At 36.1% G+C, this 24,983-nt stretch overlaps 1 protein-coding gene across 3 annotated transcripts in view; it reads right to left on the bottom strand.

Annotated features, from left to right (window-relative positions):
- Window positions 1-24,983, bottom strand: part of MIPOL1 (mirror-image polydactyly 1) — a 160,860-nt gene that overhangs the window by 81,767 nt on the left and 54,110 nt on the right. For all 3 annotated transcript variants that reach the window (XM_041401737.1, XM_041401728.1, XM_041401745.1), the window contains one exon: window positions 15,032-15,139. In XM_041401737.1, the coding sequence (XP_041257671.1) occupies window positions 15,032-15,139 (108 nt within the window). The remainder of the gene's footprint in view (window positions 1-15,031; window positions 15,140-24,983) is intronic.

The raw sequence follows: 24,983 nt of genomic DNA, 5'->3' as shown, positions 1-24,983 counted from the left end.
TTTCTGGCATCTGCATTAAGCACACATGACATGAAAATCATATACCATTGAGACTATTACACATAATAGACAAATTAAACCAAACAATATTATGTATAAATTACCTTGTTCATTGGCTTGCTTTAGAAATACCTTCCTGCTAAAACAGGAGGGATTTATGCTTGGCAAAGCAACATAGTTTAATCTGATCCATTAAAAAAAAGTGCACTAGTACAACAATGGAGAAAACCATTGAACATTCTCGTAGCAACAATACAGAGACAGCTAAAAAGGGAGAAAAAACCTTGTTGAAATAACTCTTTTTAAGTGCAAAAATGTCAACCCCTAAAAAGATGCAGCAATAATGGTGTTGTTTACCTGCAGGTCTGCGAAGTCTCAGAAATATGTTTTAAGCAAACGAACTGAGTTGGGGGAACTTTATCAAACCACTAACTAACTACCATTAAACAACAATGACAGATTTATCCCTCAGCACTATGGTGACCCTCTGGCCAAAAGCTAATTTCTCATTCCTCTGCTCTTTTGTATTCAAAGTTATTACTCAGTCACAAAACAAGATGATTTTTAAAACAAAAAACCTGTGTCCCCATTTTGAGACAGGACATGTTTTCATCTATGTCTACTTCACAAGACGTTGTGTACACTTAGCTTTGGGCAGTTATTTCATGCAGCTCTGGAGAGGAACTTCTTTTTTTTGTGTGTGTGTGTCTTAAAAAACCAGGAGTAAATATACTGTAAAACTATAAAAAATACTAGCAAGCTGTAATTGTGACAAGTGAGTTCTACTTTTATGAAACGAACTGGGAAGCTGATTTTGTTCTTTAAGAAATGGGGGAAAAAAAACCCACAAGAAGCTGATAAAAAACTGATTCCTGATCATCTGACTTTACTCAGAGAAATAATAGGTACCTTCCTGCGTGAGGCTTACTGGATTAGGCCCCAATTTATAAAAATGTTGTTTCTGGACTCAGACCTGCTATTCTACGCTTCAGGACAGAATGAAGCTTTTAGAGCTTTAAATTCTAAAGATAGGGGTCAGAAAGGAAACAATGTAAGAGTGTGAAATAAATTTGTTGCTGCTACATCAACTCTGCCTGGTAATTTTTCTCTAATTACCAAAGAAAAGAAATATTATGTCTGATGTAACTTTCTTCGAACATAAACATATCTCAGCAAGACTGTGAGTCTTTTTCTCCTAAAAACTAACTGGAAAAACAAAAATATGAGAAGCAGACATTCCTTTGTGAGGACAAAGTTAATAAAACATTTTATCTGGGAAGCAGACATGATACAACTGGAGTTTGAAGGTGAACTCAGCTCTAATATTTAAAATTTGACAACACTTGTCAAAAGATGTTAAAATTGTTTTGTGGTCCAACAAGTCACCCAGCAAGAATAATTTTTAAGCAGCTTTTCTTTTTGTTTCAGTTAAAATTAAAATCCATGCTGTGTAATCCTTGGAGTCAATCTGTAATTAAGAGGATTTGAAGAGAGACCACGCACTGCATTAATGATAAAATTTAATATCTGTTTTAATACTCTAACATAAGAAAAAAACCCTAAGCAACATACAAAAAAGCAATCATCTCCCTATTTTGTGTGAATGCAGCATACATACACCATTACTATGTGTAGCAGTGATGCTGTATTTGATGTCAGCTTTTTGTTTATAGACCAAATGTTTCAGGATTTAGCATCTACAGAGCTTAAAACATCATCTGCTTGAAAGCTGGCACCCAGATTTAACAGGCTAGATAAACAGATTTTATTTTATCTAGTTTGGAAAATGAGTGTTTTTGTTGTTACTGTTACATAGCAATTCCAAAGGGAAGGAGTTATCAACAGCATTTCCCAGGTTTCAGTCACTTGCTTCCCAGCCATTCAGCCACTGTCCTCCAACACCTGCTGCTCAATTGTAAAAAACAGGAACAGATAACCAACTAAAACCAGTCAATTTTATGTTATACTCTTAAATGGTTAAAATCTTTAAAAAAATAAAAAAGAAGAAGAAGAAAAAAAGATGCTTGGTATACTAAGTCTCTCCTTCAGACTATGTCCCAGGAAAAGGTTTGAAATCTTCAGGTCTTTAAACGCATCTAGCTGACAACAAGTAATGTATTCAAATAATTTACTGAGAGTAAGCACCACTGAAAAGTGGAGCAAACAGAGTTCCATTTTAAAACTAGAAACCTGTGCTAAATAGTTTCATCTTTTCAGAAGATGGGGTGAAGGCTTACAGATCCAAAGAATTCATTAAGAAACATAGCTAAGGTAGAGATGATCTTAATGAGCTTTTGTAGGGAAAGGTTTTGAAGGGATATGTTTATCTATTGTCCTGAGAAAGGATAATAGATTCTTGTTAAAATGTCTCCTGGCCTCAGCTCTTGTGAAAGAACTAGCAAAGCATCAAGGTACTCTCACCAGATACTGTTGTATCATATAAGACAGCTAGTTTATGAAAACAAATTTTAACAAAATTTCCTCTGATCTCTATTTCTTACTAGGCCATATTTGTGTATAATAGCCTAAGGCTTCAGAGATTTGGGACATAGTCCCATTAAGTGCACGTGGAATTCACAAGCTTCAAGGTCAAAGCAAGAAAAGCATAATTTTTTTCTCGAAATTTAGATGCTACAACAATAACTACTACTGTCAGCAGAAGCACACTGCAGCAGTCAGTCACTGACATGTGCATGTGCATGGAATCTGGCCCATATACAGATATACACAAGATCAGTTTCAGTGCTTGGAAACCTCGTCCAAATGCTACTTCTAATATAAAAAGTAGTTGAAATGGTATTGATTTAAAAAAAAAAAAACAACAACAACAACAAAAACCTCCCAATATTCAAAATGTGTGGTCAAATTATTTGTAAACAATGAACTCCATGTGTTAGTCATACCATGACGACCAGCTTAATAACCCCTCCAGCACAGCAGGTATTTATTTAATAAACAAACTAGCATTGAAATTATCATCTTGACTGTGTTCCATAAGGAAATGGGGAATTTGTGAAACTGTATGGAATCTAAGTATGTCTAGTAAAACTGTGAAATATGACATCTGTTCTTCAGTGGAGAATCAATTCTGGAGATGAAAAATCCAGTATCCATCAACACAGTTCAGAAAATGAAGCCCTTGAAGATTTCTTTACATATTGAATCTAACTAAAAATGACATTTTGGTCTTTGTGTTTAATTTTAAATTGCAAATTTGGCTGCTCAGCAGCTTAATACAATCACTAATACACATTAATACCATGTTCAAGCAATGTGATATACACCTACTTACTATTACACAATTGCATTGGTTACTTCAGCTTCCTACCCAAAGTTTAAAGACAGCTCTTTTCTCATTTTAGCCCTCCTTTCCTTTTTCTTTGCAAGATATATTTACCTTACCATTAAGAGAGGCTGAATTTTGGAAGTAACAACACAGATGACTGAATTTTGGAGGCACAAAAAAAATCAAAGTTTTAATTGCAAACACATTTTGAAGGAGAAATCAGACATTTTTTGAGGTTTTTCAGTGAACAATTCCTTTTTTCTGCAATGGTAATGAACAATTTTGATTCAGCTACATGACAGAGCTAGTCATGCAGTGTTTCTAAATATTAAGATAAACCTAATATATGCTGAGTTGAAATCCTAATACATTGATATACTTCTGCTGATAATAACTTTATTTTACACATTGCAAGACTTCAAATAATAAAAAAGCATGTCAAATCATATGTCCAGTTCTATCTGTGCTTGTGTTAATCCTGAATAGGTAGTACACCAGAGTGTCTGCACAGGGCTTTTTAAGGTTGAGGTCTGGAAACCCAGAATTAGCAAATTATCACATTTACTAGTTGACCCCTAACATAGAGCTCACTTTGCTAAAGCTGCCTCCTAGAGAAAAGCCCAAGTCCAGATACCACTCCAAAGCTCATGAGGAAAGCTGTGGGCATCTACTGGAAGACAGATGAGAATGATTTTACTTCATTAAGCTGACTTTCATAGAAGGAAAAAAAAGTTCACAATAAATCCTCATCCATCCTTTATTTCTGGTCCTCAAGCATGTTCCTGAAGAACTGCATATTGCTCGGGTAGAACTGCACACCTGCTGCACAGGGGGAGCACATCTCTTCCTCTTGGCAACCTGAGTGTCTGAACAGCAAAGTTCACTTTTCCATTACACCTCTGTTTGCCACACTCATGGAAGTCAAATCAGAACTTTCCTCTTATTTATGGGCAAAAGGGATTTTCAAAAGCCTCCCAGTGATCAAGGAGCACAAGTGCACTAACATCAAAAATGTGCCTTTGCACCAGACTAAATTAATAGATGGGAATTAAACATGACAGGCAAAATGATTTCTGTCTCCTCTGAGTAAATGATGGCTAAGCAGCAGGCTGCACTTTTCAGATATAGAGACTTTTGAATTCATCTCACTCTAAAACCTGAAGTTGCTCACCTGGGAACCGGAGAGATTTCCAGATTGCAGTAAAACTATAAATAACAGCAAACATGTTGGACCTTGAGGCTTCTGAATCAAGGCTAGTCTGCAGCTTTAAAACCATACCAAGACATAATGTTTCAGTGTCTTCCTTCAGTATCTGTCCCCCTTCTACTCTGAAACACATTTCATATGATTTCTTGTATACAGAATGCTAGGAAAAGGTCCTCCAATTCTGAACAGGTATTTGGATACACTTAAACGTACTAAGACCAAATATTCCTTCTTAGTAAATACCAAAATTCTGAAATGTTTATATTGATCCTTTATCCTATCCTTGGTTTCCTGTACCCAAGATCTAAAGTAGATTCTATCAATTCTGAGAGGTGTTTCAGATAAGGAGGTCATGGATGGGTCAGAGCAAGACCTTTGGTATTTAATGACCCTGTGGCTTGTCTTTTGCACAAGAGCTTAGGTTACTACCTTTTATATGTTTTATTGAAGGACAAATAACTCGCATGTCATCATGCATCCAGGCTCAAGATTTTGTTTACAGTTGCTGTTCAAACAAAACAGGATCATTTTCCTGTGCAGCATAGAAAATGAAGAGTGTATGGTATGACACTGAAAAAAATATTGAAAATTAAGATTTACAACACTTATTTCTGCATGCATGGATAACAGAACTCAGATGGAGCATAATTTAATAAATTTAATATAATACCTTCAATAATGGAAAATACTTAACTTGGCTAAATGTTTTTGGTACTTTAAAATTTTTGGTACTTTAAAAAATGCATTATGGTACAATGCTGATAGATATTTTGAAAGCTGTGCCAGTGCAGATTAGGCATAATATTAATAGAAAGTGATGCTAAGGCCACCTTTAAATGTAGCAGAAAGAAGTTACCTTTTTATGTAAAAAGTATGTTCAGATTCAGAATCTCTGAATTTAGTTTGGAAATGTATTTTATAGTATCTGAAAGTGGCAAATGAAGGAAGGAATCCTAGTTTTCTTATAGTAAGTCTGATACATTAGGATTCATGATAGCTTTAGAATTAGATGAACATATGGCCTTAATTCCTGATCCATGTAATCCTGAAATGAAGGTCCATACTAGTAGGAAAGTAAAATAATTTTTTTAATAGCTGTTTGAAGTGCAGCAATATGACACCTCCTCAGAACTTAGAAAGGTTCATAGTAGCACTACTGTTGACATCCTATCAGGCAGAAGGAAGGGAAAAATGAACCCAGGATTGGGGTGACAAATTATACCATTGGAGATAGTGACAAAGATTATAACTACAGTTAGAGTTTCTGATTTTATCAGAATTCACCTTTCCCTATGATCAGAGAATCATCATAGAATCATAAAGGTTGGAAGAGATATCTATGGTCAAGTGCAACAATTAATTCAGCACTGCTAAGTCCACCACTAAACTATGACTCTAAGTACCACACCTACACAGTTTTGAATAAGCAGCTTTCCTAACAAGACTGTGGTTTCTACAGTATGTTTTGCTTATGTATCAGACTCTGTGATTCTAATTTACAAGATACTGATGAATTTCAGTTTATTTTAGAACACACCATTTTTTCATCACAGGTTTAAGGAGATAAGGAGTAAAAGAGCAGGTAGCAGACAGCTTCATAATTGGCTACGGGATGCCTGTATAGTTTGTTTCACCTTCAGCAACTTCACAACATCTCTTTATTTCAAAATACATATTTCTAGAATACATGTATCTAAGATCTGACCCAGGCCCATAAACTGTTTCAGTTTTGAGGTCCTTTAACGGAGTTTAGACAAAACCCTAAAAATGCTGCAGAACATTGAAATGTGGCACCCTTCAAACTGTAAGACCATGTGGTAGTGTAACTCAGTAAGGAAAAAGCTACCAGAAAGTCTAATGCATCATACAAAATGGGATCTGTTCTGCTATAAGGAAAAACAGGTGTGTGAAAGTGCTAAGTATTTCTAAAATGCTAAATTAATATGCACAATTTCAGACTGATTAAATAAAAAACATGGATGAGAGGTTCTTGTTGACATGGTCATAAAAACCATGAAAGAGATGGTTCTTTGCATACCAGAAATGATGAAGTGAAAGCAGCCTAATGACTGTGAGAATGATAGTCCATATATGATCACCTGCAACGACAATACTGCATTCCAGGAACCTGCTGCATTAATCAGAAATAATACTTCCAGTAATCAGAAGCAGAACCACTGAATGACCTTATGGGAAGACAACTTCCCCCTGTGAAATGGAAGCCAAAAAACAGAAGACTCGGCCAAAAGGTTTGCATGACCACATCATCACCAATGAGAAAGAGGGCTGTATGTGGTATATACAAACAGTTGATGTTCGAGATTGTCAGGAGTAATCTTGTGCCAAGAGAGATTTGAAGGCTGTCAAATAAAAAGCAACAGACCTGCATGGAATTGTTAGTGGAACACATGAAAGCTGGCATCAAACACCAAATGTGAATGAGTAATGAATTTCTTAATGGTTAGAACTGAATCAAAGTTCAGTAAACATACTTGCTGTGGTTAAAAGATGTTCAGCAACTATTAACAGGAGAGAAGAAAGACACTCCTCAGGCAAGGTGAACAAACCCTTTGAGCCAAGACATTGCTTGTTCATTCTACCAAGATGCATTCAGTGCCATTCTTGGGCAGCTGTTTACAGCAATATGAAGCATGCTAAAGAGGTACAGTGCTCTAGACATGCATTATTAATTATAAAGATTCAACTCTTGTCAGGATGGACAATTATTGTTCACTCCTATCCATATATTACTTCTCTTTGAAATGATTCTGTAAGACTTGAGATCACAGTATGTAAGAAACACGTTTGGTCTTCTTTTATTTGAACAGAGTTCAAGAAATCCTGAGTATCTGCTGTGCAGAGAACACTGTATACACAGGGCTGACACGCCAGATGGTGCAGTCAGTGAAAGGACAGCCTCAAAGGCACAGGAAGGTGGCATGGCCAGTGCAACCAAGGAAGCAAACACAAAAACTTGGGTATGTCTATTTGTTTCCTTCTATTTGAAAACAACTCAAGGTTTGAATGCTTTCAAAATTCTGGCCTGCACCAATGATTTAGTGAACCAAAAGCTGTACAAATGTCCCTGCCATCTATCCACACAACCACTTAATGTCATCAGAAGCTGAAAATCATGCAAGTACTAACGTTACCAAACATAATTTCTTTTCAACTCCCAGGTAGACATATAAACCAGATTTATCAGACTCTGGAAGCCAGGCAACTTCACTCCCAGTGAAGGGCAAATGTCTCATAATTTTATTCTCATGTTTTCCATCAGGGAAAAATATTGTACTATTTGCTTATGGCACATGTAAACAATTATTCTAACTTTAAGCTTCCTACACAAGATATATTTGGTCAATGAATACAAATGTCTATCAGTGCTAGAAAGCTAGCTACCAGATGTGAGGAGACTAAGAATGATACTGCATTTGTGAACAACTTTCTGTCAAAACCCACATAACTAAATAAAGTCTACCAGATAAGCTTGATGGCTAAAAAAAACCAATTAATAAAACTGATCACTGATTGTGATACTAGTAGATCAGATTTCTGATTCATGATCAAATACATACACCAAATAAATCACTTTCTGCCTATAAGGGATACACATAAGCAAACTGTTACACACCTAAACTATATGACAGCAGATGAAGGAGAAACCCTTTGAGGCATCCCTTGAGGATCTCCAGCCCTGAATGATGAAATTTGGCTCGAAAGAACAATTGGGTCCAATGAAACTTCAAATGACTGCTTTAAAGACCAGTAAACAAGTGCTCACATTTTTTCCACTGGACTTGAGGGGGAATGTTGGTCACTGCAGGATTATATGAGTTATTTTCTCCCTCTCCAGAAATAGTTAACTTGGTGGGCTAACTGTCAGTCTGTAGCAACAGCTTTTGGAGACACTGTAACTTAAAGAGAAATGAATACAGAAAATTATTATGGAAGTGGAACACAGACAGAATGACTTCTGCAGGAGTTTCTGTGGCCTCATTTTAGCATTCATTTATGGTACAATGCAACAGCTCACACTGATATCCTCTGAGGTGTATGGTGTTATTTAATAACACCAAGTCATAAAGTGACTAATCATTCTTCTAGCATGGATAAGAGCAGAACAGACTTGTGTCTAACCTCAGTGACATACTTTAAGACCTTGTGATTAAGTGTTTCTGGGTGCAGCAAAAGCAAAGGCTCTGTTCAGTGCAATTAAGATTGCAACTGTGTCTACCCTGTCTGATAAAGTGTCTAGGAAGCAGCAACGGAAGAAAAATGTTTGTGCATTCTTCTTCATGTCCAGGTTGTCAGTAGCATGCTCCAAGTTCTACTAGTCTTTTATTTTCACCTCCACTATGCAATTAAAAGCAATTCAATCATTAAAACTTCATCAAACATCCACTCTAAAAATTAATAGTGATCTCATATCCTTTATAACAAGTTTTATTGACAGGGTAGAAAATTTTTCTGTCACATGGCCCAGGCATTTAAATGAGGGCACATCCTGTGTTAAGGTAGGTACTGATGAGAGAAAGGAATTCATTATGGCTTTCTACAACCTGAACAACTCTCCTGAAAGCTGAGTAAGAGGAATCATTCTTAGGAAAAGAAACCAAACTACTGAAACATCTCTTGCACAAAGTTAGAAATTCCTGCTTACTTTGACAAATCCTGTAGTATTTTATCCCCATGTAAGTAATAGGAGGAATAGCGTGAAGAACCTCTCAGGATTAGCTGTAACAATGTATTATTTGCTGGAGATAACCTCCAAGAAGCCTGTTAACGATTCCCATTGGTCCTGAAATGTTCCTCATGGTCTGAGATACAGACCATAAGTAAATCCAAGGGCATAGCTTATCTCCTCTTACTGAGAGACAGATCTGCTATCTACTTCACCCCTTCCATTTCCAATATGAAGCTGGCATTCTGTCTTCAAACACACCTACAAAATCATTTGCAAATGTGACAAAATTCCTTTTTTCTAGACAGCAGCACACGACATCCAGGATGAAAAGCATGATTGCTTTTGGGTTAACTCCACAGAGTGAGTTCTTGAGCTGAGCTTTCATAGGTTGCTATTTTCTTAGATACAGAGGGAACAATGAACACTAGCCAGAGGAATTCATAACAGAATGTGTGAGAAAAGGGTGGATTGTCCAACATACAAGTATTGCTGAGGTGCCTCATTGAAAAAAAAACAACTGAAAAACAACCACTCTAAATAATAAGCAATCTGTACCAAACAATAACACCATACTGACAACTGGATCAACAGCAAGTTTTAAACTCTTTGCAGTGTCTAGTTACTTTGTGGCTAGGAGCTGAAGGAAGGTGGACAACGCAGCCATTCATCTGTTAGCTAAAACATACATGCTAGCAAACCAGCAGCTGCTCTCCATCAGCCACACAGCACTGCAGGAACTACAGCACAACAGCCACAGGAGCTGAAGGTGGCAGAGGGGTGCCCTGGATGTGGCTGAGCCTTGACACATCCCAAACTCACATTCCAGATGTCCAATAAATTAACTTCATCTCCGCTGCCTCATGTAAAACTATTGAAATGAATAACTATTGAAATTATTAACTATTAAAATGTAAAATTTGTATGCTGAACTGGAATTTGAATACAAGAGATTGAAATCTCTTGGTTAACCATCACTGATTCAGACAAGTTTCCCTGGATTTTATTTCAAAAGCATGTGTCTTTGTTGAAATCAGAGGCTTTATAGCCATAAACCAGCTCTAAACTTATTAAACTTATGAAACTTCAGCTCTGAAGCACCAAACCTAAAACCAGTCAGAGTTAGTTTTTGTAAATAAAGGCCACATCATCTGAAACAAGGACTTTTTCCCCATAGTTAATATTGTAGGAATAGCATGTGCTTTTCAATAGTAGCAAATATTTTATACTTCATGTTAAAGCTTTTGAAAATCTTTTTAAGCTCTTATAACATCAGAATCTCTTGTGATGATGCCCTTCATGGATGACAGGTTGGCCAGTCAGCTAAATTTGTTTCTGTGGTTGTTGTTGCCAAGTAGGTATGGAAAAATGGTTTCTACTCTAAGAATCTGGTAAATTCTGGGAATCAAAAAGAACTTAGTAAAATTTATAAAAGGCATCAAGGAATACTTAAATTAAGTATTCTGAAGTGGCTTCTTCACAGGCATCATCACTGGAACAACTGCCAAGCTGCTATGCATTGAGATTTCCTGCCCTTGACCTGATTCTTACATGTCAGCAGAAAACAGATGACATCAGGCACAGTTGCTTTACAACACTACTGCAGACAAACTTCTGATGGCTCCTTCAGGTCACTTTCTTGGCTCTAACTCCTTTCTATTCTTAATAAAACTATAAAAGCATGCAGGATAAATTCTAGAAAAAAATCACAGCTAAAAAGAAAGGCCGACATTACAAAAAAAAAAAAAAAAAAAAAGCCAATCATAACAAAAGATGTAACATCTAAACTGGCCTGAAGGAGATTAATAACCCTTACAATGACATCATAATTGCATGGCGCAACCTCATTTAGGCAGTAAAGGTCACCTGATTTGTATATCACCATGAAATAGTCCTCTTCTTTTCAAAACTTTGTCTTGAAGATAAAACTAGTATGTCTTTCTGATCTTTAAAGTAGATTAATAGCTGGTTTGAGAAGAATATAGTACCGAATTAGAAATTACAAAATAGAGAAGGCTTGTGGAAAAAAATAAAGTTTCCTCTCTCTATTTCAGTCAAATCCAATTAAACATTTTTCACGAAATTTCACATTAAGTGATTGGTTTCACAAGAATTATTTCCTATTCTCCTTCAACTCAGTAAAGAAGGCATGTACACTGGCAAAATTTTTATTTTTCTTTAGAAAAAATGTATTAGTGAAAACTCTGAATTTGAAAATTACACACTACAAAGCTTACAACAGTAAAATGAATGAATATTTGAAAATAATGAAGAAGCAGCAATTCTTCCACTTGTCTATGTTTAATTGAATCAGTTGTTTCTGTGTATTATGGGAATACATTTATCAGAATCAGTAGAGACCAAATGTTAATTATGAAGGCCAAGAAAAATGAATAATCTCACATATAGACCTTGACACATTAGAACTGCAAAGCACTCTCAGATCTTATTTTATGAAAATGTACTAAGAGCGCAAATGTATAGACCCTTAGGAAGCAATTATCCCTAAAAGATTTAGCTATAATTCAATGTGAAATATAATAAGAGATTTTAAAAAATGGTTTCACAAAGAAGAGGATTATTTTACTTTAACTATGGAAATAGAGGCCCACACGCTTCTCTGCATGACCTCTGTGCAGCTGTGGGCATTGCTTGGAGGGAAGATTTGAAACTGGCCTTTTCAGTCAATTAATACAATCCCCTATGACCAATACGAATGTTACTAAAAATTAGGGGTGCCAGTTTGGCATTGTGGGGCTGAATGGCCCACAATACTGTAATTAATTTTCTATCCAATAAATACATTAAATATGGAAATTTTAAATTACATACTACTAACATGCACACAGAGGTTAGTTAAGAAGAGCTGTCTTACCAAGATGTGCAGATGTTATAAGGTGAAATAGCATGTTACAATGTGCACTGCATGCCTTCTGTGTCATATGTTTTATTTGTCACAGTATCCTCAGGAGTGACATGGAATCTAAATGTGTAAAAACCAAAAATCTGCAAAAGAGTGGTTATATCATCCTTGTGATTTCCAGATCCTGAACCTAGCCAAATTCCTGCCACCACACATCTTCCACAGTTATAAAGTGTCTCCCTGCCTCTTTGCCTCACTCCTGACTATGGATGGCTACTGTCTCAGAGAAGGGTGGCACAGCCCTGTGAGCTGATATACTGAAAAAATAAATCTGAAAGCTTGCAGATTATTTTACCTAATAGATCCTAACATCAGTGGACTGAAATAGGTTGCTTGTGGATTGGTCTTATGTTTTTTTCCTTCCAAGCAACTCACTACTGTGAGATGACTTTAAAAAGTAAAAAAGAAACAAGAGCTATTGGGTTTTGTTCTTAAGTGTATTTCAGGGTCCCATAGAGGTAATGATCTCATCTTTTATCACAGACTTTCACACCATCCCTAATCTATCTGATCCTGATTACTTTATTTTTATCCAGTTAAGATTGCAAATATCCCTGCACCACCACTGATGTTTACACTTCTGTTACTCCCTTAAGAAAATCTAAAGCAGATCAAACTCCTCATCCAGAGGATGCATCTTTTGCCAAAGTGAATCAACAGATTGCCTCAATGTTAATTAAGTGTAAGAGAATAGGGAAAATTACAGGTTTTTTAAAAAAACTTCCTTGATACAAACTGTTCTGGAGAGACTCAGAAGAAACACCTGGATTCCTTCTGCTGGACAGGTTAATAATACATAGCATAGTTCCCCAGTTTGCATGTGGAGGTGATTAAAATAAAAGTAATTCCTTGGATTACGGTGACAATAAAAGCCGAGTTGATATTTACCCTGTACCAGAGAGACAAAGGATGTGTCCTATTTCTCTGAAAATGCACAAATGTCCAGAAGGTGCTCTGCAGTGGAGAGGGGACAGGATGCAGGGATGCTTGGGTCTGTACCTGCACTCTGTGTGCAGCCTTGCAAGAGCTGCTGAGTTCATACAAGAGGCAGGAGGTGACAGCCAAGAACAGGAGGGTTTCACAGGGGAGGTGTGTGACCTGTCACAGGGCTCTGGCTGGCTATTTCTTTCTGTGGGAGCTGTGCTGCTGACAGCAGCAGGAGCACCCCAGCCATCTACAGCCAGCCCCAGAGCCCTGACCAAACCCACTCCTAAGCGAGTCACTGACATGACTTCTATCCTGGAAAAAAACTAGACATCAGTTTTCCAGGCTGTGGTTACACTAAAAGTGGATGACAAGCTTTTCATTTACATGAGGTCAGGATGCATGCTCATGTGCTGTATATCAAAGCTAACTACCACTGGCAATATTTCACTGGGGCTTTTTAAAGTTTTTGAGGTCAAGAATACAACCTGGCCTTTAAAAAATATTCCAAAGGACCCGTCCTCACTGTAGGCAACAGTAATTTGAACTGAGACAAACTCTATGGAGCTACAGTATTAAAAAAAGTTCAACTTCAAAAAAATTGAAAAGCGGTCTTTTTTCCTCCCCAGACTCTCATCTCTAAGAGACTATGATCAATTAACCTTTAACTTTGAAAAATAAAAAAATTCCTGTGACAGTCAGAAATGAAATTCTTTAAAGATTAGGTGCTGGGAGAGCAATATCAGGCTTAGAACAAAATCCTAGTAACGCTCTGAACTATCAAATCACTTCTTGCTCTGAAAATATAATTATTCTGTAAGTGTTATGTCAGACAATATTAAATGCAAAAAGCGTAGCTTAAATAAAACTTTTTTCTAGCAGAAAGGCTCTCTGCACAGTACTTTCAATGACACAGAAAAAACAAGACAGCATGCAATTAATGAAAAACAATATTATGTTCAATAAGTAGCATGCGTGGCAAGCACTAACTTTTAGTGACACCAGATTTAAAGCAATGCTGTTATTGCAGTCAGAAACAGCCCTGAACATTTAAAATCTTACTGAGAAATGTCAAACTACACAAGGATTTACTTTTATTCTTATACTTTGCTTTGGTCAAGTTGTTGTATGTATAATGATGTTTCCCAAATAAATTACAAAAAAAAATAGAAAAATGGAGGCAGAGGAAAATCTATCTGTAAGTGAGATACCTTTGGATCTTACTGTCTAAATCAAACAGTTTTAAAATGACAACACAGTATAAAGAGAATAAGTTCTGTATTTGTATTGTATCTCCACTACCGATAAAAGAGAGTTTTAAGAATAAAGTGGCTGAAGAGGTGTGCATAATGCTTGCACATCTTACCTGGCACAGTCTCTTATCCTGGCTAGCGGTGAGATTGCAGGCTATGTAGCTATCAATTCCACTGACATTACAATTTCCCTTTCTCAAAGCAGCAATAACCTGTCACTTTACACCGTCCTTTCTCTGACCCTCTCCCTCCTCTCTGCTCATTTTTATTCTTATTGACAAGACTTATTATTCCTCCTCCCAATTCCAAGTAGCTACCCTTTTGCAAATAGTAGTATCAACTATGTGGTCACTAGTAGTATCGGTCAACAATGTTATTAATATAGCACACACTGCTGGGAGCAGATCAAACAGCCATGTTTTAAAATATTAGTTTTGCAAAGGTACCACCAGGCAAATAATTGCAGTTTTCTTCACCTTATGCAATGTAATATTGCAAGACAGATCTCAAGAATTTAGTGCTAATTACCAGCCCAATAATTTGGAGGATATGTTATTTTTTTTTCTTGCTTTCAAACACAAAATAAAATAAAACCATAACAGAAGGGTGCTGTATCTGTGTTTAAAGAAGCAGTTGTTGGCAAACACCATAGCTCACTTCTGCCGAAATGTACACAACTGATATATGCAGCCCAGAAAGCTGGCACCAGGGGCTTACAACCTTAATTTGCCTGCAAGAAGAAATGGAGATTTACCTTCAGAGCACGTTCTTGATTGTTTTCAGCAGTCATATGTCTCGTGTTGTTTGCTGAAGTCTGGTTCTGCTCTTTCAGATGATGAAGCTCCTGCTCCAGCCGTTTGCACTGCAACGAGGAAAGAATCCCATTAAGTAGAGGAGTGTGGGCATATTTTTTTTCAACAAGCCAAAAGACTTACTGTAAATAACCCCATCACCATTTCTGCAGTAGCAAAAGCATCAGACAAAAGCAAGTTACAATCCCAGACACTACAAAAGCTATGTTTTTAAAATGTGTATCATTATTCAGTTTCCTCCTGGTCCAAAAGTAGCCAAAACCGCTATGTATCAGATGAGATATTTATCAAAATGTTGGGTTGAATTTCTGTTCCTAGTTATGCCAATATATGGCTGGATTTTGGCTTTTATGTATTAAGTAAGTAGATATAAAGGAAAGAATTCATGTTTTTTGAAATGCAAGCAAATGAAAGACCCTCCACCCAAATCAAGGATCCAGCGTTTTATTAGAAAATATAGATCAAATTTTTAGACTTGTATTTTTCATACTAAGAGGTTACTATAATTCTCCAAGATTGTTTTATTTAAATATTTAACTTAATGACAAAAAATGAGAAAATTAGCACTTGCAACAGTGTGTCTATACATGTAGACATATTGCTGTCTGCTGAGCATTTATTTTAATGAGTAAAAATCAGCAAGTTAAAACCAAATTTTATTTTGCTCTTTTTTACATTAACTATAAAAGGTCTTGCCCAGTTCCTTGGTTTGAAAGAGCAATTAGTTGTCTGCAGACAGCTCTTTGCCTTACAAAAAAACCCCTGTTCTACAAATAAAAAAGAAAAAAAAAAAGAAAACAAAGCAGACAAAGTACCACGAAGACATATGGGAACAACTGTTAGAACTCGGGAAAAGCAGAGTAACAGGAGAAGCATCTTACAACAGCATATTACAAGCCAGTAGTTTAGACATGATCACCAAAACCCAAAGCTAAGGAACAAAATGCAATTATGAACAAAATACAATTTATTTATAAAAATAAAATTTAATATATACTTTCTGAAAACACTAGCCAAAAAAAAAAAAAAAGAAAAAAAAAGAATTGTGCTATAATGCCTACGTAAGCATTGCTGTCTCAAAAGATGAGGAAACGTCAGTCTCTCGTGGTGTCTTAGTGACTGTGGACGAGACAGAACTGAGCTTCCCATCATATATTTGCACCCTATTCCTGAGCAATTCAGTATACAGGACAATGAAGCCTGGCTTCATTGTAAACTCTAAAAAAAGAAAAACTGTGAGACAGAAAGCTTTAGAATAAAAAAAATTACAAATGAGGTTCAAGTAAAATAACGAATGCTAGAGAATCCTGAGACAGAAATTTTAAGACATGCCAACACATACAATTCTTAAACACAAAATAAGACCTAAAAATATACTACTCATCAGGTATCCAGTATAGTATATAAACCAGAATGATCCAATGCTCTATTTGAATAAATTTTAAACATTTGTAGGAGCCCAAAAGTACTATTAAAAATTCCATTCACATATCTCTTGTTATATTTCATTACTTCCGTTAGAAATCTGAGCTTATTTCTAATATTCTAATATTTCCAATCGGAATACCCATTTTAAAGGCAGCGAATTTTTCTGGCCTAGTACATTCTCTCAATGTGTGTTGTAAACTTCCTTAATGTAGTTTTAGTTTTATTGCAAGAAGAAATACATTTTCCCATAGATAGGGAAATACAGAAAAAAAATTAAGATACATTTGATTGTAAGTATTTTCACATACTTGAGATATTTAATATCTGCGTTTATACACACACATACACGAAATTACAAATCACAGAATCCCAGATGTAACTCTTTTTCCATGTGTATGTTTATCACCCACCCACCCACACAATACACACACATACACGAAATTACAAATCACAGAATCCCAGATGTAACTCTTTTTCCATGTGTAGCATGAAAACTATGTGTTTGCAGATGTGAAGGTGCTTCCAAAACTATTGAAGAACTAAACAGAAATTACATATTATTTTTCTTTAGCAACATTTTTTTCCTTGGTTTATGTGATCTAAACACCATTTAAAAAAATCAGTCTACCACTGCAGGCACTATACATTACATCATGTATGATCACCAGGACACCCACTTTTCTGCTTTGCCAACATTCTTCTTCAAAACAGTGTTTTGAAATCCACAATTTGACAATAACACAAGTTTATGTAGAGTAGATATCATTTAAAAGACTAAAATCTCAATTTACCTTTAAAACCTGAATTTATAATCATGTTATTCTATTGATTCCAAAAGGCATGTAAAATATTCTAAGAGCAAAACCTAGCTACATGAATACATGAAAAAAGATCTTGATGTACAGAGCAGATTGTACCACGGAGAGCATGGGTGCAATCTTAATTCTGCTCTCCACTTCACTCCTGTGAATACAGGACACTGAATTAAAGAGCAGCAGTGGGACTCAAAGATCTTGCAGAACACAGAACAAGTAAAGTACAGTAAAGATGCAACACAGGTTACACAAAATGGATAAACCTCCCTATCAAGTCAACCTTGACATGATTAAATTTACATCAAACTTGGGAACATTTTGTAATTTCTCTTTCATTTCATTTCTACTGAGAGTGTTGATATCCAAAAAAAAACAAACCAAAAACAACAACTCTGGGGTATTTTCAACTAGTATACTATTTGAATTCGATTTGGGACGTCACTGAAAGGAATGGTGATCTAATTTGACCTTTGCACCTATGTGTTTTACTATGTTGGAAACAATGCATTAACAGAAGATATTCTGATTTATTCTTGGCTGTCTAGGAAGTAAAATCTTCAATTACCCTCTTTGTGAAAGCATTATAATAATAGTCTTAAATAGCAATACTGTGTATGTCTCAATAAAATTTTATACTTTACAACTTTGATACCTGAGCTACTTTGAAAATATTAAATAAGCATTCTAAAGGCAAACACTCCTTTTCATAAGAGCAGAAGCATGTGAAATTTTAGTGTAACCTTGCAGTAAAGAAAACTTTTAAAAATAGAATTTAAAACAATGCAGCCCTTCTATTCATTTGAGCCAACATTTTTTGAATTCTGTGTCACTAGTTGTTAGCAAGGTCCAGTAAAAATAGATGTTCTTTAAAAGAACATGTGTTTTTATTGGTTCACTCCAGGCCTCTAAAATGCCAACAGCTGCAAGTAAGAAACTGAATTTCCTTCTAAAAACATATATAAAAATACTTTTTGGAGCACAGTGAAGAGAAGACATCATCCAACTTGGTACTGACAAAAAGGAAATGTTGGATGTATCCTTTTAAGAAAGCTGAAAGGAAGTGTTTAATTTGAGACACTATGTCTAAAATTTTATTATCTCAAACTTGCAAAAATTTACACTTGGGAAAACTTCAAACAGACAATATACTTTGCGCAACACAGGTTACCTAAACATTGGATCTGAGGTTTAATTGTGCCCCTAAATGCAAATTCCCATGAGTTCAACATGTTCTGAAACACAGGCTGTTAACTGAGAAAACTGCTTCTCCACCAGAGATACTTTGAGTACATCAAGGAATATGAGAGCAGTGTGGACACGTCAACGAGAAAGTGTCTTGATCAGAACACTGATGACTTTGCTGAGTAAAGGATATTAAAGCCTCAGAAATGGTAACATAATTTTATAAAGGTATCACACAAACAATTTACTAAGAATTAACTTTACTGTGTGGTCTACTGTGTGCATTCACAGTTCTGTAGCCGAGAGGCAACACAGACAACTGAAGGTACAAAAAAACCCATACCCAAAATCAATCTTGACAAAGGCTTCCTCCCCTTTCAAACCCACACTTTTATTCTCCTCTCTGACGGTACTTCCCCTAAAAAGTCTTCTACCTCAGCTAGCCTGAATCAGGTGATAATGTACCTGACAGACAGTGAACCTCATTAAACCAAGTGTCCCTTGAGCACCCACCACTGTCCAGCTGTACAGCTGTCAATACAACACCACCCATTCCCAGCAACAGGGCCTCCATCTTCTCTTTAACTGTATTTCCACCATGCAATTCTTCTAAATACACACAGTCTTTTGAAACAAATACCTCTGTACCCAGCACAGGATATATCACAAGCACCTAAGACACAAAATGAAAAGCAAAGCAGGTAACATACCAAAAGGATAAGAAGAGATTCAGCCAGGAAAGCAAGGATAGAGAGCAAGTAAACATATCCTTCCCTCCTCTCTTAAAATTTAAAAGATTAGGCTACTGTTGAGTCTTTTTAAATGAGCATCAGGTAACATGATTCAGCAGAACAAGGATGTTTGTGAGAGGCACTGGTGCAAGCTGCAGTGGGTGCTGACCACTTTCAGTGACTCCCCAGGTGGGAGTGTTGGAACACCCAAGGGAAAATCCAGACAAATTGAAAAAGGAGCATCTGCTAAACCGGACACTGATAGAGAGGTCAAGAAATGGACCAGGAGAATATCACTGAGGAAAGTCCATGAGGCCCACCCAGAAAGCGACTTAAAAGACAGCCTCAGCTCCAGTGATACAAAAGGAGTAAAGATGGTTTACCTTGAATCAAGTATTTCAGAAGATAGAAAAATCAATGCAAATAACCACTTAATAGTGTTTGGCCTTTACTAGAAAATGAGGTTGCATTAACATATCAAACATAACTTTAGCACTTGTATAAACAAATCATCTTTAACATGCTGTCAGCTTTTCAGCATTTTCTTCTTCAACTTGTACCTGTAACACGTTAACATAGTGTTACAGTGTCTGCCACATCTAACAGATTGATGAGTTATTTTTTGATCATTGTTTAACATGATCCTTCAGTGAGGTGTTCTCAGAGTAAAAAGATCAGACATTACACAAAAGTAATGAAAAACCTGTAAGGCATTGGAGAAGTAATGTTAGCAAGGACAAAGATGGAATACAGCAAAGCATTAACATTGAGCAGAGGGGCCTCCTGTTCCCACCCATTTGGTCCCTTCTGTAGTTTGTATGAAGACACCTATCCCCAGAGGTTTCATGCAGAAGCCTGTTTAACTCTGCACATCTTAGGTCAATCAGGCTGTTCATGTGCTTCCAAAATTTTCAAATTTTGCTACACCAGGTCCCTCGCTCTCATCATTGAACTAGGATGGTAATGTCAGATGAATTTCTCATTTTGTATTTCAGCACAGATTTGACCCAGGAAAGGGTACTGTGACACCACCTGGCTCAGGAAGCACCAGGTAAAACTGAATATAACAGAAAACCGTAACACTTCCTTACTACAAATGCAGTCCTGGTGGCTATTTAATCCCATTACATCTATATTTGCTTTTAATATTACTGTATGGCATATAATATTTTTCATTGCCTTTCATTAAAAGGAATCAAAACTAACCTCTCCTGAACTTATGGCAATATCCTAAGGAAAAAAAGAGTCAACACATTATGCCATTTATATGCTAGGGAGAAAGGCAAGGAATTGATTTGTCTCTGTTATTAAAGGTATGGGGGTCAAAGTCTAATGAAATAAATGCACTAATAAGAGGCAAAATTCTGCACTAAGTTCCTTTCTCAATTCTGAATATTATTTTATTGTCTTATTCAATTAGTACATAGAAAATATAATATTTCATTAGAATACATTTGCTCACCTAAAGTCTTTATCAAAACTTGCAGTGCTTACAAACTTGAAAATCAGCACTGGCATAAACACGCAAGAGTACACTTGAGAGCTTGCTGAAAAAAGCCACAGTGCCTAGATGGAGGCATTGCAATGTGCTTGTTCCTGTGCTGACCTGAGTGAGGTCAGGCTGGTGAGGCAGGTGCACCTTTGGTCCAATCTAGTCGTATGAGGCCTCCCTAGTTTAAAAATACATAACCACAGTCTTCCACAAATAGCTTAATTCTGTTATTAAACTTAAGGTAACATATTTTTATTCAAGTCACACAAAAATCAAAAGTGAGTGCTAAGTCACTCACTCTGGGTCAGCCAGTGCATAATGACTTGATTGCATATCAGTGCCTTCCCCTCAAACACTGAGTACTCTGCCACATTCTGTGGACTTTTATGCACGAAGACCTGAAGACCTTGCTGAACTGGAATTCTCAATTACTGAAGTAGTGTGAAATAAAAATAACCTAGTTCCTACTGAATAACTTGGGAAAATGGCTTATGTTCTCCAAATTCTGGGAAAGTCAGAGTCCATCTGAATGGCAGAACTATTTTCCCATATGCACTTTTTTTCCTTTACACATTTTAAGTAAAATGTTCATGAGCAAAGTAAGTGACACACCATACATTGATGGAAAATGCATCAATATCACTGAAATATAAGTTTATGGGGCACTGAGATCCTACTACTATCACTTCCTGAAGTGATAAAGTGCATCTATGTTTCAAAATTAGTTAACACATATTCACTGCAGTGAAACTGAAGTACAAATAATTATTCCAGACACCAAACATGAAAAAGATGAAGAAACAAAGGTACTTTTTCACCTGTTATATTTTTAAGTCTTCACCTGTGGAAATCCAAATACAATAAATAAGCATGTGAAGCAAACAAAACCAATTCAACTGATTCTTCTCTTAGTCAGTTGTTTTGTTCACCTTTTCTTACTTTGTTTATAATGATCTGTACTTCAGACTGGCTCCCAGCTCAAATATACCAAATGGAACACAAGTGTTCTCACTCTGACTGCCCTTCTTCCCCCTCCCCTCAATTTTTTTTTATTTTTTTTTTTGACAGTCTGCCCCTTGTCCCAAATTCATCACAATTTCTGGAGAGGCAAACATCTTGCACCACTTGGATGCTATACACTCTTTCCTTTGCAGACAAAAATAATACCAAAGTCATCCAGTCAAAACACAAACCAACCTTTGGTGTCACTGTGAATTATGTACTTTGAACTGCAGATGTTTGGAAGCACTTATATAAATAGAATTTATCCCTTTTTTTTCCTAAAGTAATAATTTAAAAAGAAATAAAGAGAGAAATTAGTTTCTACATAATAATCACTAGAAAAATTTTCTTTTAAATTATAATTTTGTATTAAAGTTTTCTAACCCCTGAGAAAAATTACTTCACTTCAAAGTTTTGGCAAACCATCAACAAATGTGTTTGAATGATTATTTATACAATGCCCAGCAGCTTAGAACTACTGGAATTTCAAGAAAGAAAATAGAGTTTTTGTAGCGTTTAGGCCTCAGAAACACACACATCTTTAAAAAGTGATATTCTATTAGTAGGAGAAACAGATGTAAATGCTGCCTTTTTTTTTTTTTTTGTAGTAGTGCAACGGTGTCTTGTTTCAAAAAGAAATGCAACAAAATACAAATAAAACATTTTTGTTTTCTTTGTCACTATGAGCCAGTTGCAACCTGCAGCATTAAGGCAGACAATATGCTGTGAGCACGACTAGGTTTCCTCCTACCAGTTGTCTCCCTGTCTATTTCCGAACACTTCAAATGCAGCAAAACAAGTTTTCATTTATTTTCATTTTAATAGTTGAAGGAGCTGTAAGGGTACAGTAAGAAATTCAGAAAATTTAGACTATGAAGTTTAACTGTTGACACCCTTCATGTGAACCATCCTTACACGTGCAGCGATTCCACAGCACTGAGTAGCGCTGATACCCACCTAACTGCATTCTTTACATATTCTTACTTCCTTGCAATGGTGATATTTCAAAGATCAAAACAACCCTGGTCTACTTTTCAGTGAGTTCAGTACACAAAGACTTTCCTAATCAATGAAGCTCATTATAAAAATGTGCAAGAAATAGAGAAAGGAAAAGGTGATGTTTCTGAGCTGTGTGTGACTCACAGGTCATTCAAGCGCGGTTCCTGTGCTGGCTGCCCTGGGTGACCACGCCTGTGCTATCAGGGGCTCCTGACAGACACCTGATCTACAGGAGGAAACAGCAGCAGGAACTGCTGAAGCCACATAACTGGGTCACCTTCACATTTTCCTGTGTCCACTGCATGTAAGTTAACAAACTTACCTCACCTCTGAGCTGTTTCTAACCAAAACACAAACTTAGTAACCTGGAGTCAAACATTTATTCATGAGGCTGTACTGGGTCTGAAAGCAAGCAAAAATGCATTCAACTAAACTAAGAGTGTTTTTTTCCTAATTGCCTGTCATATATAAATAAGCAACTTCTGCTTTACATCAAAGTCACATTATTAATTCAATTTTTTAATTTCATGCCTATAAGTCTAATAAATAATGTATAAATGAAGCATGTAAGCAGATGAGTAGTACACAAGTAGTACGCCTGCTCACGCCCCACTGCAGAGTTTTAGAAAGACTAGACACTGTCACAGTACAATGACATTATAATTCACATGTCATTGTTATATTTAAAAGCAAAGGAAACTACCAATACTCCCAAATAATTTAGGAAATGGAAAACACTAAATAAAATTTTATCACAAGAGCAAAAGAGCATTCACAAGCCAAGATTATCTCTTAAAAGTAATGTCAAAAACCAAAAAAGTCTGGATTAGCCAAATTCTAAATCACTGAATAAAGGTCTGCAAGTACAGTAACCGCTAGACTAGAATCAGTTTTACTTTCAATGGACATTGGCAAGCCCAGCGTACTGATACAAGAGAAGATTTCAGAGAAGAAACTTCTGCATAGAAAATAATTCAGAGTAACAAACCTCAACATCTTTAAAAACATTTAAAGAATAAAATTAAACAACACCCAAGAGGTTTTGGAAGAAATCTGTAATTTAAGCAGAACATGCATTAATATACTACTTACACAAAAAACCACGACCTAAATACCCTGCTGACTACTTGAAATAATTTCTACCATGGTTAAGTACTAGGTAGTACTGCAAGAAAGGTCACCAATAAGCAAGTCAAAGCATCTGGACATTAAAATATTATTCTGATCTTATTTTATTTATGGTCTTAGCAAGCATTTTCCAAATCAATGCAACTCCTACATATTCATTTGCAAGGCAGCTTTGGTCAAAGATTGTGTGTTACTAATGGATGGAACACAAATTTCAGAAAGACATAAACTAGATTTTTAAATAACTTTAAAAAAGAAATTTACTTCTCCTCCTTCATTGCTGAAAGGAGGAAACATAAGTCTTCCTTCTCCAAGTTCCTCAGCTTCTCCCTCCTTCAAATGCAGCATCATTGTTCCCTTCTTTTGCATGGCAGAATGTATATGTAATGTACACTCTAATTCTCAGTTATTGTCTTGGCCTGAATAAGGTTCACTTCATTACACCACTTCATTTTTTGTCTACATTTTTACTTCACCTTTTTACTACACATACACTCTTTATTACATGATTTGTCTTTAATTATGCTCATAAATAATTATGTTGTAACTTTTCATAAACACTGACTTTTTCCAACACTCAAATCAAATTAGTAAGTAGTAGTTCCTTGTTTTGTGGGATGACAAATTAGCATAGAAAGTGTAAGAATCTTAATCAACCAACAAGATCATGTCAGAACTGTGATTACTACACCCCAAAACTTTGATTTATTGACGTGACCAAATGACATGGAGCTATTGCTTCATGTGGCCACATGTTTTGCTGGTTCCTCAGAAGAACAGTCAGCTCCATTGCAACCAAATGGCCTGTGGCCAAGAGACAGCTCGTCAAACATCTGACAACACACCATGACAGAAAGCTGACAATCGCTTTTGTTTAAAGCCTTTCCATCACCCTCACTTAATAATCTGCAGTGTTGGTACTCAAACAATACATATAGCAGAACAGAGGCAGTGAAAATATGAAAGCTGTATGAAAAAGAGAAATTTTAGAAACATTCTCAGAAATTAGGAATCTGATTCACAGATATAGACAAGGAACTCAGCTGCAGACTGAGATTATTTTTTTGAAAGTACAACCTTGTTTAATTGAATGTAACCAATATTAGTTGACAAGAAA

This window comes from Onychostruthus taczanowskii, unplaced genomic scaffold, assembly GCF_017590055.1.
Source record: "Onychostruthus taczanowskii isolate IOZ18803 unplaced genomic scaffold, ASM1759005v1 scaffold1, whole genome shotgun sequence".
NCBI lineage: Eukaryota > Metazoa > Chordata > Aves > Passeriformes > Passeridae > Onychostruthus > Onychostruthus taczanowskii.
This window is presented reverse-complemented; position numbering and strand designations above follow the sequence as displayed.